The sequence below is a fragment of the Sminthopsis crassicaudata genome, chromosome 3 (genome assembly GCF_048593235.1).
Source record: "Sminthopsis crassicaudata isolate SCR6 chromosome 3, ASM4859323v1, whole genome shotgun sequence".
Lineage (NCBI taxonomy): Eukaryota > Metazoa > Chordata > Mammalia > Dasyuromorphia > Dasyuridae > Sminthopsis > Sminthopsis crassicaudata.
The window spans coordinates 39,972,638-39,992,804 of record NC_133619.1 but is presented as its reverse complement, the minus strand read 5'-3'; the positions used below and the strand labels follow the sequence as shown (position 1 = coordinate 39,992,804).

Sequence of the window (20,167 nt, the reverse complement as noted above, 5' to 3'; positions counted from 1 at the left end):
TCTCTGTTCCTTATCCTTTTGGGTCAGAAGAGATGAGAAATTGTCTGTTAGGCAATAATACTTTGTTGGAAGAAGAGCTGTTATGAAATTTGGATCAGGGCTAATGATTGGAGACCAAGGGGAAAAGGTACCCAAAGTGAGAAAAAAGAAAATTTGGAAGGAGTTTCTTGGACACTTGAGCATGTTCTGTAGATGAAAAGGAGGAACATGAAATAAATTTGATAGATTTTTTTTTATATTTTTATTTTATTTCCCATAATACAGATAAGTGATCATTTATTTCATATTAAGAAAACTTGCAATGAGTACTAATTGACTGAAAGTATTATCTCATTAAAATGTCATAGTTTTTAGTGAGAACTTATAATGAGAAATCATAGTAGGTTATAGTGGAAATATTCAGTCTTTTGTTGGTTGTTAAATATATAATTTGTGCTTTCTTTTCTAATTCTAATAGAACAAGTTGAAATCATCGCAGAAGGATAAAGTTCGTCAGTTTATGATCTTCACACAATCTAGTGAAAAAACAGCTGTGAGTTGTCTGTCTCAAAATGACTGGAAGTTAGATGTTGCAACAGACAATTTTTTTCAAAATCCTGAACTTTATATACGAGAAAGTGTTAAAGGATCATTAGACAGAAAGAAGTTAGAACAGCTATACAATAGATACAAAGGTGAGTACTTTAAATTTTCTGATTTCTAATTTATATGAATAACATGTCTGTAGCATACATCTCAATAAATATGTTATCAACTGAAGTTATCAGAAGAAGATATTGGGGAAAGCTGTATTCACAAGAAAATATTCTTTAGTTCTCATGTTGAGCAGTGTGATGAGTGATGAAAAGAGAGCTGGACTGAGAGTCTGTGGATCTGGAATTATCAGCACCTATTTTATCATGACTCCTCCATATTAGGCAAGTTTTTGGGCCTCAGTTTCCTGATCTGTAATGAGGAGAATTGGACAAGATGACATCCACGGGCCTATTTTATTTATCATCTTGTGACTGTGTTTTATTGAATGGAACAGTTTTTCTTTTCCCCCTTAGTTTGTCTTTTTTTTTTACACTTTTAAAAGCATTGATCTTTTCAAGGTATAAGTTCTCTCTCTTTTCCTGGGAGACTTTTGAGAAAATGCTGATAAAACAGTTTTAAACTAATGTTGACCATTACTTTTGCCCACAAGGTTGGAGACTGCTGGTTGATTTACACTTAGTTTGGATGGAAGTGTTCAATAGGACTCTTGTATATCTTGGAATTTTACTTTAGGAAAGTCAAAGGGCTAACTTCATTTCTTCATCTGGAAGAAATTCACTTTTCATTTCCTAGTTTTTAAGAATATTAGGAGAATTTTTTTTTTCTTTTTCCTTTGATTCAGCTGACAAATATTTTTTGAGAAGTAATATAAAAAAAATTGGAGTATTGCTGGGCAATTGAACAGATTCTTGCTATTACCATTGGATAGAATGACACAGTTTATAATTGTGTTGGTGATTTCTTCAAATTAAAAATGTTATGTTTTCCTGTGGCTAGGCTGTTCATAAGAGAAAAGGAATTTCATTATATTCTGTTGATCAATTAGAGAATGACTAAACAAAACATGACTTTTAATACTTCTTTCAGAGGTCACATTCCTGTTTAAAGGTGACTGATTTTCTGAATGTGTGTGAGTATGGAAGAGTGGCCCAAGTACAAGCAAAGCTCTCTCTCTTTGGGTGTAAGTGGGAGATGCGGGGTTACTACATGGTGTCAAAATATGATGAAGAAAACGTTTTATTGGGATTTTAACAATGACTAAGAAAACGTTTTATTGGGATTTTAACAATGACTAAATTAAGAACATAGTTTTAAACTGGAACTTTAAGAGCACTATTGTTTCTTATGAAGACATTGTTTCAAGAAGTATGGAAATAGTGATGTATAATAAAACCATAAGAACTCAGTCACTTTTCTTTTGTCATATCACTTTGTTTTTATTTTCCTAAGATCCTCAAGATGAAAATAAAATTGGTATAGATGGTATACAGCAATTTTGTGATGACCTGGCACTTGACCCAGCCAGTATTAGTGTACTAATCATTGCTTGGAAGTTCAGAGCAGCAACACAGTGTGAATTCTCAAAGCAGGAGTTCATGGATGGCATGACAGAATTAGGGTGAGTATACAGCAGGTAGGAGAAATTTGAGTACATGATCTTAAGAATTAAAGTTTCTCTGATTTGTGGAAACTGTTAACTTTAAAATTTTGATTATAATCCTTTGATAAAACTTTTTCTTTTCTATATGGATAGAAATAATCTTTTTGAGAGCCCATTTTTGAAAGATTCTTATTTGTATAGTTTATTAGTCTTCATTTCTAGTGCCACAGTTTTGGCATTGACACATGACAATTTATATTTTTACCAAGCTGTTCATTCTTGCTTCCACATGTGTAAAAACTATTTTAAAATGAATATTCTTTGTAATTTCCCACACATTAATGCTATATGAACTAATCTGCATTTTTCTCTTTTACTAAAGAGAAGTAATGTCAGCTTCTAGTCTTGATGACCTAATCTGTTAAAAAAAAAAAAAAAGTGATTTGATTAACTAGGTTTATCACTCATTTCTTCCAGGTTTAATTGTTTTTGAATTTTGCATAGAACATTGCAGTATTAGGAATCATAATATTTTTGACTAGTTCATTAATTTTAAATTCAGTTTCTGCTATAATACAACTTTGGTAAATAGATTAATACAAGTCATGGATAGAACTAGCTGTCTAACTTCCTCTCAGAATAGGGTTTCCTGTTAAGTCAGTCTGGATGGTGAATTGAGCTTTTTGCTTTTTGGCTACCACATGAAATTTTCTACAGTAGTGCTATTTATTGCTTTGCCTGAGGTAGCTTTGTTAGAATTATAGATATTTAATTTTTTTCTTTTTTCCTATCTAAAACTGAAGTCACAATATAATTTAATGGGCTTCCAGATCAAACTTCAAACTAAAGTGTTAATACCTTGGAAAGTGATGTAGATGGATTTTTTTTTAATTGTGTACTGATATATCATTTAATATATTAAAAATATCTTTATTCATTTTCTTAGAGATGAATTAGGAAGAAAGTAAGGTTTTCTATTAAAATATTACATGCTTTGAACTTAAAAGTTAAAATGCTTTGTAAACAATAGAATCACTGTAGTGATTTTATTTCACTAATCATGCAGTGACAGAGATTTTTTATTTTAAAGAAGGAGGTTTGTGGTTGATTGAAACATTTAGCCAATTAAATAAAAACAATTTATTTATTTATTTATTTTTTTAGTTCAAACCTGTGATTTCATTGGTATAGGGAGCTCCTAGTTAAGAAACTTCCTGCAAAAAAAGCATATTGGCAACTATTCTTCACTTTGTAATCTAAGAAATACTTTTGAATTTTAAGAGCATCTGTTTACTGATACAAATTGTGCTCTGCAATTGTCTGATAATACTTTGATTCATACTTTGTCATATAAATTACAGATCATTTTATCCTTTTTAGTTAGCATTACAGTGAATTTCTACTGGGAAGTAATACTTTGTTCATGTCAAATTATTAAATATTCACCAACTTAATTTTTTAATTATTGTTTTAAAAAGTCAAATTTCTTCAGAATTGAAAGAAAAATTTGCATATTTCACAAGCTTTAGTGCAGTTTTCCTGAATATATTAAATCCAAGGGATGATATTTTCACTTCTGAAATTGTTTAAAACAATTATGTAAGTTTTATAAAGTAAGGATGAATGTTTGTAATAAGTTAAAATTAAAAAAAGAAAGTAACTTTTGAATTAACTTTAAAATATAGATGTGACAGCATAGAAAAGCTAAAGGCCCAGATACCCAAGATGGAACAAGAATTGAAAGAGCCAGGACGATTTAAGGATTTTTACCAGTTTACTTTCAATTTTGCAAAGAATCCAGGACAAAAAGGATTAGGTGTGTATATTTTTTGTTAATGCCTTTTGCTGCAAATTATGTCTTTTGATAATTTCTTTATATTTAGAAAGTTGTATGCCTCACAATCGTTAAATCTCTGTGAGAGTGGTTCACCTATCACAGAGCCACGAGCTGTGTCTGTCCAATATTGTTGGGGATACTTGGATAAACTGAGTTATCATGTATGTACTGTATGGAAATTCCTAATCTCAAAATAAGGATCATAGAGCAAAATATATTAAGACTAAAACTCTGTTCATCACGGGATTTAGAAGGCACACTAAAAGATTTTGAATTCTCTAGCCATCATTATGTATGTTTCTATGTTGTCTCAGAAGTTCTAGCTAGCAAATATTCCTGGATAAGGGCATTTGGGTAAAACAAACCAAACATTTGGGTAAATTTTCTCTGAATATTCTGTGGGCGTCACACCTCTTCTTTGCGTAGTGAATTTTAAAGTAGTTGTGTGTACAGGTCCTCAGTCACCTGTAAGTTTTTTCCTTTGCGTGTGTTCTAGAGGAACATAGATGTGGGGGAGGGAGCATTGGACTGGGAGGTGGAGGGCCTGGGCTCTGGACTCATTTCTCGTTGTTACAGCCTGCATGACTTATATCATCCACTTCTGGACTCAGTTTCTTCATCTGTAAAATGGGGGGTTGGCTGGTCTAGCTCAGCTCTCAGTCTTTGATCTTCAAATCTTATCCTGAAGGAGCTTCAGACTAGGAAACCATAATGAATTCTCCAAGTATAAGAAATTGTCTGGATTGTATTAAAGTGCTACATTGTGCAGGACAGACTTAAAAAAGGGAGATCTATGTAGGCTGGAAGTGTTGTGAAAATGTGGATGGAGGGGCTAAGACCTAGGTTGAGCCCAAAAGTGTGGGGATAGCTTAAAGGACAGCTAGAGGGGGACCTGGGGGTACTGAGAGAGAGCAGAGGCCTAGGAGAGGAGGGAAGAGTGTGTTGCAGAGAAGACAGATCACCTAGTTTAGAGTTTAGATAAGAAGTCGGGATGTCGAAGTTTTTTGAAAAAGTGACATCCTCATATTTAAGGATGGTTAATGTGGCAGACATCTGACTTGAAATGGAATAAGTTTTCTGATAATGATTTTCAAAGTGTATTCTCATTGATTATGATAATAGATATACCCATTTAGGTTCCACCCTATGTTCTAGGTGAGCAAATTTCAGTGATTAATGAAGAAAAATTTGGGGAAAGTGGCTTGAACCCAACCAAAAATTTCTATACAAAACTCTCTGGATTGGAGATGACATGATTTAAAAAATTCTCAGGGATGAATTTTCAAGACCTTAGAAAGGGGAGGATTCCAAATGAATAGAAAACATGATCAAACCATTACTAAAATAGAGGCAATCAAGAAAATGACAGTGCCTACCAATCCAAAGGCCTACTTTTTCTCCATTATAAAAAATATTTGTCAATGTCATGTGCATACAATCAGAATACCCTTGATTGTTTTTTAAAAATGGAGGAAGTCTATATTTTGTCTTCTGCAGGTCACATCTTCATAGTTTCTCAGTTGACTGGGAGATGCAGGATCTAAGAATAGGCTTTTCGGGTTATCTTTTTACTCTTTCATGTCTTTAACATGTAAACATTTGGCTTTCCTCTGCATCTTTCAGTCTTTCATATGAATAAGTATTAAGTGCCTCCTTCTGCCAGACACTACTAAGTACTAGATAGGTATATCAAGATAGGCAAAGCCAGTTCTTGTTAGGGATCTGGGGATACTCTCAATACAGATTAGGTTTTCTCATAAATATTTTATAATTAATATGCCTTTGGATTGTGGAGTATTGATACTTTTAAGTTACTTTTGAGGGGAACTTTTATTTTCCATTTTTTGAGAAATTCTCCCTGAGATAAAATGATCCTTAGGTGTTTTCCTGTTACATTGCTTCCACCCATGGGGGTTTCTTCAGTGGGTACTTAGTCTGTGCAGTTTCTTAATCCAGCTTCATTTCCTTTAATTCCTATTAGGGCCCAAGTCTGATGGTTCACACTCTCTCTGATGATGAAAATAGATTGTTTTGGAATCAGGTATAAACATCTGTTTGCTTTCCTTGTTTCATTTACAAATGGTACCTGTATGATGTAGCACAGGTGGCTCTCATGCCAAGCTTTTTGTTGGCCACATTTACTTCTGCTTTGTGAGGTTTTACAAATTTTGTTTCCCTGCACCTCCTGTGAATTCTTTATTTTTTCCAACTCAGTTTTCAGGATGTTGTTATTCTCTATCATAGCTTCTCTTTCCTTTCCCCATTGTTCTTCAAACTCTCTTAACTTTTTAATAGTCTCTTCTAGGAGAGAGTTATGTGATGGGAGACAGGTATCGTTCCCCTTTAGGCTGTTATTTGCTGACTCTCTGCTGTTAACTTCCTTGGGGTTGGATACCCGCTCTTTCTCTGTGAAGAAGGTATCAATCATTCTCTTCAGCTTCTTACTCATTGTTAAAAATCTTTTGGGGTCTGCCCTTGGGGTAAGAAGTTCATTCATTTATTCATTTATTTATTCATTTATTCATTTATCTATCTATCTATCTATCTATCTATCTATCTATCTATCTATCTATCTATCTATCTATCTATTTATTTATTTACCAGCTTCTTCCCAGATGGGATGTATGCAGCAGGTTCTATGCCTGAGCTAAGAGAGAGCTCTGGGAGAGAGTTCCTCTCCCCCTCCCAGGAAATGCCTCAGAAGTGTTTAGTATGGCTGCACTATGAGGAGTGCCCAGTGAAGGACCCTGCTGTGTGGCTTAGCGACTGCCCTGAGGTTTAAGGCTGAACAGTGAAGTCACTAACCCCAGCGGGGCGTGGATATCAGCAGCTGAAGTGAAAAGCCCCTGCGCTCTGCCCGGAAACCGAGGTCCCTATTTCAAAGGTTCTGGTTCTCTGGGAATTCAGCTTCTGGTAAAGTTCCACTGCCTGAGGCTGAGCCGGGCACTATGTGGATTAAATGTTGCCTCAGGCTGTGTCCCTGCTGTTCAGGCTCTTAACTACCCCCAAAGAGAAGCCCCAGGCACAGAAGGTGGCTTCACAGCCATGCTTGGAGATCTATTAGGTCACTTTCGGATTGGGGTAGATTAAGGATCTGGCTTTATATTTTAAAGTGGCTTGATTTCTCTTAACTGCTGTTTTATAAGCAGAGATGAGCTAACAGCCTGTGCCAGATTCCTCTATCTCAGTGGCTTCTCTGATCCCAGAGTTCTCCCCAGCCTGATCGGTTGCAGTGTGCTAGCACCTCACCCTGTCTGTGCTGGCCTTTTTTTTTTCCTCCCCTCAGAACTGACCTTTTCTATTGAAATTCCAGATTCTCTTCAGCTAGTAAGTTGTGCTTCTAATCCTTGTGGTTTTTATCAGTCCAGTGTTATTTTTGAGGCTGATTTAGCTAATTGGTAATGAGGGAAGAAGGGAGCTCACAAAATCGAGTGTATCTTCTCCGCCATCTTGACTCCGCCCCCAAAAAACACATTTCTTTATTCTTTGTGAGGGTTTATAAGAAGAGGCTCCTTAGAATCCCTTGTTACCTTCTATAGGGTTCAGAGTAAGGTTTTCTGCTCTAGACTAAATCTTTCTACAATTAGAAAATCCCAGAATGAGCTTCTCTTCTGTTCTCTGGTGGTTTCTTCAGGCCTCTTGCCTTTTCACTCTCCTTCAGTTATTTCTGCTATGTCTTGAGATCTGTAGGATTTAAAGCTTTCTCATTAACCTCCCCTGCAGAATAGGAGATGTCTGGATCTGATTTACCATTATCTAACCTTCCAAGGCTGTGGTTTTCAAATGGAAGTGGCTCTTCAGTATGGCCAAGCTTGTATCTGCTCAATCATGAATGCTTGATGGAAGGGACCACACTTGCTCCCCTCAGTTTTGCTTCTGCAGACCAGTTTTCTCCTTGGTGTGCAGAATCAAATCCAGAAAAGCAATGCCTCTTGTCACTTTCTCCACCTTTGAAGAATGAAATTTATCATCAAAGTCCATTTCAAATTTATAAGCAGTTCTAAAAAGATGTGTGCACAGTTCCTCACCATTATGTCAGATTTTGGTGAAGTTTTTTTTGAACTTCTTGGCAAATTCCTTCTGTCTAGGTATTATAATTCCTTTGGGGAAAAATAACTTCTTTTTTTTTTTTTTTTTCCAGTTCATCCTCACATACTCAGCACCTTTTTTCCCCATTGCTTCTTGTATTTCTTCGTATTACCATATCTTGTTAATATACAACTCTAACATAACCTTTTAATTTTCTACAAGTCCAATTCCATCGTCTTTGTGATAATTGTTTTCTCACATTTATCTCCTTACATTAGGAGCTCTAATTTACTTTTATTTCTTATGCATTTTTATATATATCTGGCTGTAGGTTTTAGTGCCACCTACCTTCCTGGCTACCATGTCCTGTGAATTCCAGGTCAGATTTTCTGCCATTCCTTTTAAGTTGTACTTGCTATTCCATATGTACTTATTATCTTCTCCATTTAGAATATAAATTCATATTCTCAAAATCTAGCACAGTCCCTCTCCACCTTTTTCTCTTTAAAACAAAATTTCTGGAGGCCTTTTGTTTTTATATCTCTTATCATCTCCAGGCATTATACTCCTCCTCCTGGGAGCCTGCCAGTGTAACAAAGGTTAATGGTTCATCAAAAGCTATGAACATAATTATTATGTCTGAAGCACTTCATATCAGAGCACATGTTCACCACCAAGAAGAAGGAGGTGTTATTTCATATACATGGCTGGGATTGGTCAGTTCAGTTATTTGCTGCTTCTTTTGTGTCTTTTCCATTTGTATGATTGTAGTCATTGTGGATCAATTCATGTGAGGCACTAGTTGCTAGAAGGATGAGGGCAGACTTTTTTTTTTTTAACTGAGACAATTGGGGTTAAGTGACTTGCCTAGGGCCACACAGCTAGAAAGTGTTAAGTGTCTGAGGTCACATTTGAATTCAGGTCCTCCTGACTTCAGGGTTGGTGCTCTATCCATTGTGCCACTTAGCTCCCCCCTAGGACAGACTTTTAAGAGGTGGCATCTTATTAGGTTCTTACTAACTGCACATTACAGCATCTGAGCTGAACTTTAAAGGAAATTTTGGCTTTTTGGAGGCTCAGTTGAGAAAAGACTACATTCTAGGAGTGAAGGTTGGGGAGGGAGACAGCTAGAAATAGAATGGTATTTGTGAATAAAGCAAGAAGCCCAGAGTATGTGAAAAGTCTAGAAAGGTAAATTGGGGCCAGGTTGTAAAGGGCTTTAAATGCCAAACAGAGGATGTTGTATTTGGCTCTGGAGTACTAAGGAATCCTTGAGGCTCTTTGGATCCCAGACTAACATGGTCAGATTTGCGCTTTAGAAAGATAATTTTTAAAAAAGTTTCATTGACACTTTAAATTTTTCATCATATATAGCACCTCCTTCCAACATCTGTTGTTGAATTTCTCTTTAAAAAAAATAGTATTTTATTTTTCAAATGCATGCAAATGTAATTTTCAATATTCACTTTTGCAAAACCTTGTTTTAGGAAGAAAATTTTGTCAACTTTATGAAGGATGGGTTGTGGAAGGATAAGAAACTTGAGGGAAGGAAAGCCATTGGGCTGCTTTCATGATAGACCAGTTAAGAGATGATGATGGCCTGACCTAAGGTCATAGGTATGTGAGTGAAGGGGGAGATATAAAAAATGTTTGGAAGTAGAAATCAGAATATTAGAAAATTGGATTTATGAGGTCAAAGGAGGCAAGGATGGCACTGAGGTTATGAACTTAGTTGACTGGAAGGATTAGGATGCCTTCAGCAAAAAATAGTTCAGAAGTTCAGAAGACGACTGGGTTTCAGAAGAAAATAATGTGTTCTATGTTGAATAGAACAAATTTGAGATACCTATGGGACATCCAGTTTGAAATGTTCAGTATACATTTAATTATGTGGGACTGGAGTTTAAGGAGAGAGCATAGTGCTATGTTTATAGATCTGGGAGTCTCCTGCATAGAGATAAGTAATCCCCTGAGAAGAGAGTATAGGAAGGTAAAGGAGCCCAGAATAGATCCCCAGGGGGGAGTAGCAACTCTTAGGCAATAGAAAAGAGATGAATTATCAAAGGCAGCTAAGAGGAATGGTTAATAGGTAGAAGGAGAATCAAGATAGATCAATATTACAAGAACCAAAAGAGGAAAGAGGATCAAGGAAGGGAAGATAATCATCATTTTTTAAAAAAATGCATGCAAAGATAGTTTTTTATCATTCACCCTTGCAAAATCTTCCAAGTTTTTCTCCCTTTCTTCCCCTCACCTCCTCTTCTAAATAACAAATAATCTAATATATTAAACACGTACAATTTTTGTAAACACATTTCCATATTTGTCATGCTCCATGAAAAAGATCAGATCAAAAGAGGGGGAAAAATGAGAAAGGAAAAAAAAAAGCAAACAAATAATAAAAAGATGAAAATGCTATACTTTTATCCTCATTCAGTCTCCATAGATCTCTCTCTGGATGCAGATGGTTCTTTTTATTACAAGTCTATTGGAATTGCCTTGAATCACCTCATTGTTGAAAAGAGACAAGTCTATCACATGATCTTGTTGTTGCTCCTAGTTCTACTCATTCCACTTAACATCAGTTCATGTAAATCTCTAGGCTTTTCTGAAATCAGCCTGCTCATCATTTTTTATAGAACAATAATATCCCATAATATTTATATACCATAACTTACTCAGCCATTCTCCAACTGATGGGCAACCACTCAATTTTCAGTTCCTTGCCACTACAAAAAGGGCTGCCACAAACATTTTTGCACATGTGGGTTCTTTTGTCTTTGGGATACAAGCCAGTAATGGTACTGCTGAGTCAAAGGTTATGCACATTTTAATAGCCCTTTGGGTATAATTCTAAAATGCTCTTCAGGAGGGTTTGATCATTTCACAACTCCACCAGCAACATATTAGTGTTCCAGTTTTCTCACATTCCCTCCCACATTCATTATTATTTTTTCCAGTCACCTTAGTCAGTTTTTATAGGTGTGAGGTAGTACCTCAGAGTTGTCTTAGTTGCATTTCCCCAATCAACAATGTTTTAGAGTATTTTTGTGTATGACTAGAAATGGTTGTAATTTCTTCATCTGAAAATTGTTCATATCCTTTGACCGTTTATTAGTTGGAGAAATGACTTATATTCTTAGAAATTTGAATCATTTCTTAATTTTAGAAATGAGAGCTTTATCAGAAACACAATGTAAAATTTTTTCCCTATTTTTCTACTTCCCTTCAAATCTTGACTTCATTGGTTTTGTTTGTACAAAAATTTTTAAATTTAACATAATCAAAATTAATCCATTTTGCATTTCATAGTGTTCTCAAGGAATTCTTTAGCCATAAATTCCTCCCTTCTCCACAGTTCTGAGAGGTAGATTACCCCATGTTCTCCTAATTTGCTTATGGTATCACCCTTTATGTTCTTTATGTCATGAATCCATTTAGACCTTATGTTGGTATAGGGTACTAGGTGTTGGTCATTCCCTAGTTTCTGGTATAGTATTTTCCAGTTTTCCCAGCAATTTTTGTCCAGTAATAAGTTCTTATCCCAGAAGCTGGGTTTGTCAAATATTAGATTACTATTTGTAGTCATTGACTGTATTGTGTCTTATGAACCTAACCTATTCCACTAATCTCCTACTCTTATAGTTGTTGTTTCTAGTAGTTTTTTAGTTGATTCTCTAGGGTTCTCTGTGTATACCATCATATCTGCAAAGAGTGATAATTTTGTTTCTTCATTATCTACTCTAATTCTTTCAGTTTATTTTTCTTATGGCCAAAGCTAATATTTCTAGTGTAGTATTGAATAATAGTGGTTAGGGGCAGTTAGGTGGCGCAGTGGATAGAGCACCAGCCCTGAATTCAGGAGGACTTGAGTTCAAATCTGGTCTCAGACACTTAACACTTCCTAGCTGTGTGACCCTGGGCAAGTCACTTAACCCCAGCCTGGGGGGGGGGGGAAGAATAGTTGTGGTTATAGTGAGCACCCTTGTTTCACTCTGATCTTATTGGGAATGCTTCTAGTTTATCCCCATTACATAAAGTGCTTGCTGATGGTTTTAGATAGATGCTAGTTATCATTTAGGAATGATTCTTGTATTTTGTCAAATGCTTTTCTGCATCTATTAATATAATCATTTGATTTCAGTTTGGTTATTTATATGGTCAATTATGCTAATAGATGATCAGTTTTAAAGTTGTAGAAGATTGAAGGAAAGCCATCAGATAGGACAATAAGTCATTAGTATTTTTAAAGAGAACAGTTTTAGGGTAATGATGAGATGATTTGAGAAGAGAGGAAGTGGAGGCACCTGGTCCAGATAGCTATTTCCAGTTTGAATGTAAAAGTGGGGAGAGAGATTAGGTGATAAGTTAAGAAGATAGTAGGTTCAAATCAGGATTTTTTAAGTTTTAAAGAGAGGTAAGTGTGTTTTAGATAGCAAGGAATGGACCGATAATAGGAAAGGAGAGATTAAAGAAAAGAGAAGGTGGGAAGATGGCTGAGGGGCCTGCCTGCCACAAAAGGCAAGAGCAAATGGATTCAAGGGTATATAAATAGAGATATTGACTTTGTCAGCAGTTCTTTCTTCAGAAATGTCTAGAGAGGATGAATGAGTATTCCTATGTAGGCATCTTAATGAAGAGTGTGTGGGGGGGAATAGAGATTTGTCAAGTAGCCTCAGTTTTTTCAGCAAAGTAAAAGTAAAGCTGTCTATTGAAGAGTTTAGGATGATAGGAGCCATATGGTAGTGATTTGGGGTGAAAAATGCATAAATTGAAAAATAAATTATGGTCATTAAATCATCTTTTCCATTATTTATTTGGGAATATATTCCTGTAGGAAAAAAATTTCAAAGTGAATGAATCTGGGGTGTCTAGGTTTTAATTCTTTTCCTGTCTACATCTTTGTATCCTTGTTTTCACTGGTTTGTGTCAGGATTTCTGATAAATTGAAATAAGGTTGAGACTTTTGAAGTTATGTTCATAAATAACAACTTTTAAATATTAGGACAGCCTTTTTTAATCATCCAGAATGGATGACAATGTAAATGAAATATTTTCCTAAGGGGGAATGTCAATCTTAATTTCCATTTCTGCGTTTTTTTCTGATATAAAGAGCAAATAAGTTTTTATCAGTTTTTTCTCCCCCTTGTGTTTATTTGTGATATTGCATAATATGTATGCTGTAGTTGGCGAAACAAATTCCTTTACTTTTTTTAAATTAAACTTGATAGAAATTAGGAATTTAGTTGGGATTTTGAAGAATGAAATATTAGGAAGGATTTGTTGGTCTCAGAATTCTTTAGAAATGTGGTATATTTTATTATTGACACTTAAAAAGCTTGACCTTACAAAGAATAAATGCTTTCCAGGTAAAGACAAATTATATTTTTTCTGTCTTCTGTTTTATACTGAGTTTTCAGGGATTATAAAAATTAAAAGATGCTGTTTTAGAAAGAAACAGCAGTCCTCTTGACATTGTTGTAAATGTATGCAATTCAACACATTTAACAAGAGAAAGCTGGTATTTTGGAGAGTAAAAGGGACAAGAAGACCAAATTGGTGAGGGGCAAAAGGTGTAGTTTTCAGCTGTATGACATTCCTATTCTTTTTTCTCATGATAATTATGAATAAGTGAAAGTTATGCATATGTTTATTTCTATAAGCCATTTTTAATGGCATATACATTCTTCATCTATTTCCTTCTGCCATTCATTTTATCATTTTCTGTCTTCATATTCATAGAATCTAATAAGCCATTTAGTTCCACCTTTAATTCAAATCAGGGGTCCTTTTCTATAGTGACACTGACAGAAGTTCAAGTAGCTTCTAACTGAACACAATCCATTGTTAGTACATTTATATTGAAGCAGAATTATTTTTTATGTGATATGGTTTTCAGACTCTTAATCATTCTTCTTGCCTTCATGGTTACATCAATTTTTCATCAGCAGTTTTTCCAAATATTGGAACTCAAGTACTCAAGATATGATCAAATTACAGTGTGAATTATCTCCTTTAATCTAGACATTGTACTTCTATTCATATAGCCTCGTTTCCATGTACCTGTAAACTTTTGTTGTTTTGGTTTTTTTTTTTAAACATCTTATTGGTTTTTTGTTATTGCAGTCAAATGCAGCCTCTTGTCCTTTTTCTTTTGAATTATCATCAAGCTATATGTGTCCTGTATACATAAATTAGTTATTTTTTAACTTAAGTTTAGGAATTTACATTTTCTCTTGGTTAAATTTCATTTTGTTAATTTGGACCAATTGTTTGAGCCTCTCAGATTATTTTTAATCTTGATTCTTTTATCTAGTCCCTGCTTGCGTGGCAAACACATTCTAGTGGGGGAATAACAGTAATATAAAAAATACAGAATGAATTCTTAAGGGAACAACAGATTATATCATAGGAGACCAACAAACCTCAGGCCATCTAATCCATCTCTTATTGGGACTTAAATCTTTTCCACAACATCCCTATAAATGATATTTTTGCCTTGTGTAAAGACACATTGTGAACCTACTATATCTTCCCATTTATATTCTCTCTTTGAATCACTCTAATAGCCAGTTTCTCTTATATTAAAGCTAAATCTGCTTCTTCATTTGTACTCAAAGAAAGGTCATATCTTTTTCCTCTATCAGCCTTTCAAATACTTGAAGATAACTATCATAAATTCTCATTTCTTTTCTGACTTAGTTTATACATTTCTAGTTCTTTCACTTACCTTCATGGAGTGGTCTTGAGTATCTTTATCCCAATCATCTTCTGGATACTTAGTCACAGTATCAGTGTCTTTCACTCTATATCTGATAAGATACAGTCTGAGCAGGGCAGGATACAGTAAGCTGGCCCCTTCCTATCTTAATATAGCCCAATATTTCATTAATATTTTTGACTCTTCTGCTATATTGTTGACTCGGATTGAACTTAAATCATTTAAAATCAACACATCAAATGTTTTTCAATCTTAGTGCTGTCTAGCTATTCCTCTCCATATTTGTACTTTTAATAGTGATTTTTTAAAAAAACATTTCTCTGTTTGAAATGTTGTATTATTTAATCCAACCCAGCATTCTGTTCTGTCAAAATCTTTGTGAATGAAGCTGTACTGGGGTCTTGGTGACTACTGCTTTCTCACTAAATTTGCTTATGTGTTTTAAAATTTTGCTAGGAATTAGTTAAACTTATTGGCCAGTATTCTATAGATTCTATTCATTTCCATTTTCTGCAAATAAATTTTTACCTTTCTCCAATCTTGTCAGTCTCTCATGTTTTCTGCAATCCTTCAAGGATCCCCAACAACGGCCTAGCATTAACCTTTCAGTAATTTTTATGTCATAGGAGTTTTGATTTGAACTTGGAGGCAATTAGAAACTCTCTTACTATCTTCATCTTGAGTTTCATCTTTCTAATAGTCATTTTTTCCTTTTCATTCTAAAGAATGTTCTCTTTTGCAGAGAAAGCAAAGTAAAATATATTGAGATTTACCTTTTTTCTTTTTTATCTGTTTTCAACCTTCAATAGCAGTGCTATTCTCTCTTTAATCTTCTCCTTTCCCTCAATATTGCTTTCAAAACAAAAAAAACCTTCCATACCACAGTATAAAATCTTTTCTTTTCTTTTTGCTGAGATAGTTGGGGTTAAGTGACTTGCCCAGGATCACCCAGCTAGGAAGTTTTAAGTGTCTAAGACCAGATTTGAACTCAGGACTTCCTGACTTCAGGGCTGGTGCTCTATCCACATGAAACCTTTTCTTTCTAACAAAAGAAAAAGTGCTAGGAAACGTAAAAACACATTGGCCATATTTGACAATTTTCTAGGTGCAATTCAACATTTCCTATTGAACCAGTTTACAGCTCAATCAACCATATATCAATATGCCTTTCCTTATCTGTAGGTGCTATTCTGGTGATATTTCCCATAGGTAGTTAAAGATGCAGTTCTGGAGCCCAAAATAAAATGTATGATTGGGGAATCTAGATTTTGATGTCATTTGAGTTTCATAGACTTCCTAGTTGAATCTAGATGATACCTAAAGTCTTTTGAAGTGCTATAGACTTTCATCGTATGAATGAATAAGAATCAAATGGCTCTGGGAAAAAAGAAGAATCCATTGGGTTAGTAATCCTGTCAAAAAGCAAATTAACAATAGTTTGGTGCATTTATACCTAATGAATTAATGCTAGTTATCAATGGTTATACTTTTATTTTTTTTAAAGTTTATAATAATCTTATTTTTAAACTTGCCAGTCTATTTTTGGAAAATAAAATAAAATTAAAAAAATAAACTTGTTCTTATTCTCACTATGATAAGCTTCATATCCTACTGGATAGAAAATTGGCCTCAGAGATAAGAAAATGTAGGTTGAAATCTTGCTTCTGATACATTTATATGTGAACCTGGGCAGGTCATTTAGATTTGTTGTTCAGTGTCCCAGTCCTCCCTCTGAGGCAGTACCTCTCAAAGAAGGCTATGAGTGACCTGCATGGATAGAGGGAGTTCTTCACTGGGAGCTCCTGACACAAAGGAAATCACAGGTTCAATCCAAAATCCTTCTACATTCTTCTGGTTTGCTGCATGTTCTCTCTAATTTCTAAGACTGCTAAAGTCAATTTTGCAGTCACATTGACTTTATTTCCTCAACCTGAAAATCTGAGTTTATTAAAGTGGTGACATTAATTTCAAACTTCCTTTTTGTTATATTTCAATTCTATTTTGAATCTTCTGCCTTTTCCAAGTTAGACTTTTTAATCAATAAAGATGATGAAAACAAAACAGGGTTTAGATCATAAGATCACAGGTTTATACTGGAAGAGCCTCCAGAGGAACTTCAGCCAACCTCATTTTATTCATGAGGGATGCTCGGGCCAGAGACGATTTAATGTAACTTTGCCAGATTTGCCAGAGTAGGGAACAGCAGACTGACTCTGAATCTAGTGCTCATTCCTATTCTGTTTTTTTCATTGTCATCTCTGGGCCTATATTTCTTTTGTTGTTCTTGTTATTCCTGTGACACTGTACTTGGAAGTGTCTTGCCTTGGAACAAGGATGGAAAATCCGAATCAGAGTATGTTAGATACAACCTGAGTCATTGGGCAATTGAAGTTTTAAGTGGGAGGCTTCTGTTGTTTTCATATCAGTCATTTCATTTCATTTCAATTAGGAAGTATTTTCCTTTGAGAAATATGGTTAGACATCTAGACATTTAAAAACAAATCTAGACTCTTATAAGTAAGTCTCGGAGATATTATAATACTGCAGAGACAAATATTTTAAGTGTGTAATATATTTTAATGTTACAGATCTAGAAATGGCCATCGCCTACTGGAATTTAGTACTTAATGGGAGATTTAAATTCCTAGACTTGTGGAACAAATTTTTGTTGGTAAGTTTATATTTTTCATTAATAATATATAGGATGAGATATATTATTGAATTATTTGTTTTAAGAGAGCACTTAACTTTTTAAAAACATTCTGAACCCACTTTGAAATATTGTGATTCTATTTGGTGGAATAAAAATTGATATGAGAAGGTTGATTGTTGCAGTTGTCATCTAGCATTTTGTTTGTTTAACATTTTTTATATTTATTTCCTTCAACTCAGTGACTTGAATTTCCTTTTTTCAATAGGAACATCATAAACGATCAATACCTAAAGATACCTGGAATCTTCTTTTAGACTTCAGTACAATGATAGCAGATGACATGTCTAATTATGATGAAGAAGGTAACATACATTATATACTTATCTGTTCTATTCATGTCTCATCTTTTTGTTCTATTTCTTTCTTCATTCTAAGTAAGGCTTTTCTTTGCAGTTGGATGGCTTATGGAGCTTTTGTTCATTTCCTTATGTTAGTGTAGAAGAGCTTTCCTCTGGTCTTCTTTTTCCTTTTCCTCCTCTTGCTGCCCAAGAGATTTCTTCCTCTCCACCTTCCAGCATGCTGATTCAGTTCAGGAACTTGTCTCTCTAATATACTCTTCTTATTATTGAGTCTAGGAAATATAAAAGCCAAAATGTATTCCACCTGCCTACTATATATATAGTACTATGGGAACCCATCTAACTAACTGCTTCTGTGCCATCTGTGAAAGTGACCTTTGGACTTTGAGTCATGGTTTTCACAGTGATGACAGCTTTATATACACTTTGTCAACAACCCAAAAGTTCATATTTATTCTATAAAATTGGATTTATTTCTGATCATATTTTTAATTGTCTTAAGTTCTTAAGTTCAACTTGTCATGTTCATCTTTTTGTCTTAAATTCACCTTGTCAATTGCCTTTCTTCTCAGTTTGTGGGTTGTTTTGTTTGAAAAATTTTAACAAGGTGAATTTGATTCTACTTGGGGAAACTGCATGAAAATATTTTGATAAATGCAAAATATGTACAAAGTAGATGCACAGTAATTTCTGAGAAAGTAGTCTTATCACTGCTAGAAATGACAAAAAATTAAAGCTGATATTTACATAGCTTTAATTGTGTTATTTCACTTGAGCCTCCCAGCAGCTTTGTGGAGGAAATCCTCCAGGCAGTCAGTTAGCATTTATTAAATACCTCTGTTGTGCCAGAGAACCATTTTACAAATGGAGAAATTAATTGGTCACACCACACTGCCAGCAAGTGTCAAGGATGAATTCAATCAGATAGACTTGATCAGCTGTGGAGAGTTAGTTCTGTTTGTCCGGAACAACACCCAGTCGGGTATAAAGCATTGAGAATAAAGGAAATCCTGGTAGACAGCTGGGAGAGCTCACTGCAGTCATGATTGACTGTGTGCTGTCTTAGAAAATTAGAAAGGGTGGTTTTGGTCTCCTTATTTACCTGCTGCTTTCTCCCATGCTTTGTTTTGTTTTTCTCTCTCCCTCAGGAGCATGGCCCGTTCTTATTGATGACTTTGTGGAATTTGCACGCCCTCAAATTGCTGGGACAAGAAGTACAACAGTGTAGCACTGAAGGAACCCTCTAGAGTGTACATAGTCTGTACAATAAACACAACAGAAAATTGCACAGTCAATTTCTGCTGGCTGGACTGAACTGAAGACCAATCCTCACACTAAGGGCGGAGGGTTGAGACAAAACATTAAGGATACATCTTGGACCATAGCATATTTCCTTCTTCTAATGGTGGTTTGGGCTTGTCTCCTAGTCTGGGCCGCTCTTGCCAGTTATAATTCCAACGTGGTGGATTTCATCTTATCTCTGTGGACCATCCTAGTTTATTCTCCCTTAAGTCTTAGGAGCTTCATGGTGATTATTTTGAGGTTTCCATTGTTGCATAAAGCACAATGCTGTCTTCATCAGAAAACTGTTTGGCATAAGAATTAAACAGATCAACATCACAAACACTTTATAAAAACTCCTTAAATATATGCTTTGGGCTAGTTGCAAAGACTATGCTGATAGCACTTCCTAAGAGAATGATATGTGTAAGTGTACTCAATCTGAGATGGTGTTTTGTTTTTGTTTTTTTTCCTGGCAAATCACATGTATCATCCACGTTAGTTTGATTATCTGATGAAAACAAATGTAGAAACAACCAATGTAAAAAAAAAAAAATGATTAGAATAACTAGGTGCCTACCTGTAAAAGGTTTGTTGTACTTCAACCCCTTAATTTTCAAACAGTTGAAGGTACCACAGAGCTATTCTGCACTTAATACCATGTTTATGCATAGTTGGTCTGTAAGAGAGCTGTGTGAGAAAAGCAGTCTGCATAATGTAGGCCTTTATTACTCTCTGCATTATGCATCATATAATTGGATTTCATTGCAGTTTTGAAATGCTTATCTGCCTGTCTAATAAGTTAAAATACTGAATTTGTGTTTTGGATGTTTTAGATTGCTACACAATACAATATCCTAAATTTAGGCACGAGTTTGTCTGTCATCAAGCTTATAGATCAGCAAAGAGATTCCCCTTATTTACACAGGAAGGTGGTGAGTCTAGTATGAATCTTAATTTTGGGGAGTGGTGGTGATGAGCCATTAAGTTCAGTCTTTACAACACAGGTACTGCTGCTTCAGAAAAAGTCCATTTTGATCACTTCTCATTTTGTTGAACTTTGCTTTAATGACAAATTACCACGGTTGCCAAATAATTCATTCCAGAAGCGCTTTCAAGCAAGCACAGATTAGATGCAAATTACCACACT

The 20,167-nt window shown here is 34.9% G+C and overlaps 1 protein-coding gene across 12 annotated transcripts in view; it reads left to right on the top strand.

Annotated features, from left to right (window-relative positions):
- Nucleotides 1-19,360, top strand: part of DCUN1D1 (defective in cullin neddylation 1 domain containing 1) — a 41,786-nt gene extending 22,426 nt beyond the window's left edge. For all 12 annotated transcript variants that reach the window (XM_074298295.1, XM_074298292.1, XM_074298287.1 and 9 more), the window contains 6 exons: nucleotides 458-674; nucleotides 1,987-2,155; nucleotides 3,823-3,953; nucleotides 17,313-17,395; nucleotides 17,643-17,739; nucleotides 18,885-19,360. In XM_074298295.1, the coding sequence (XP_074154396.1) occupies nucleotides 500-674; nucleotides 1,987-2,155; nucleotides 3,823-3,953; nucleotides 17,313-17,395; nucleotides 17,643-17,739; nucleotides 18,885-18,964 (735 nt within the window). In that variant the 5' untranslated portion in view covers nucleotides 458-499 and the 3' untranslated portion in view covers nucleotides 18,965-19,360. The remainder of the gene's footprint in view (nucleotides 1-457; nucleotides 675-1,986; nucleotides 2,156-3,822; nucleotides 3,954-17,312; nucleotides 17,396-17,642; nucleotides 17,740-18,884) is intronic.
- Nucleotides 19,361-20,167: the final 807 nt, after the last annotated feature.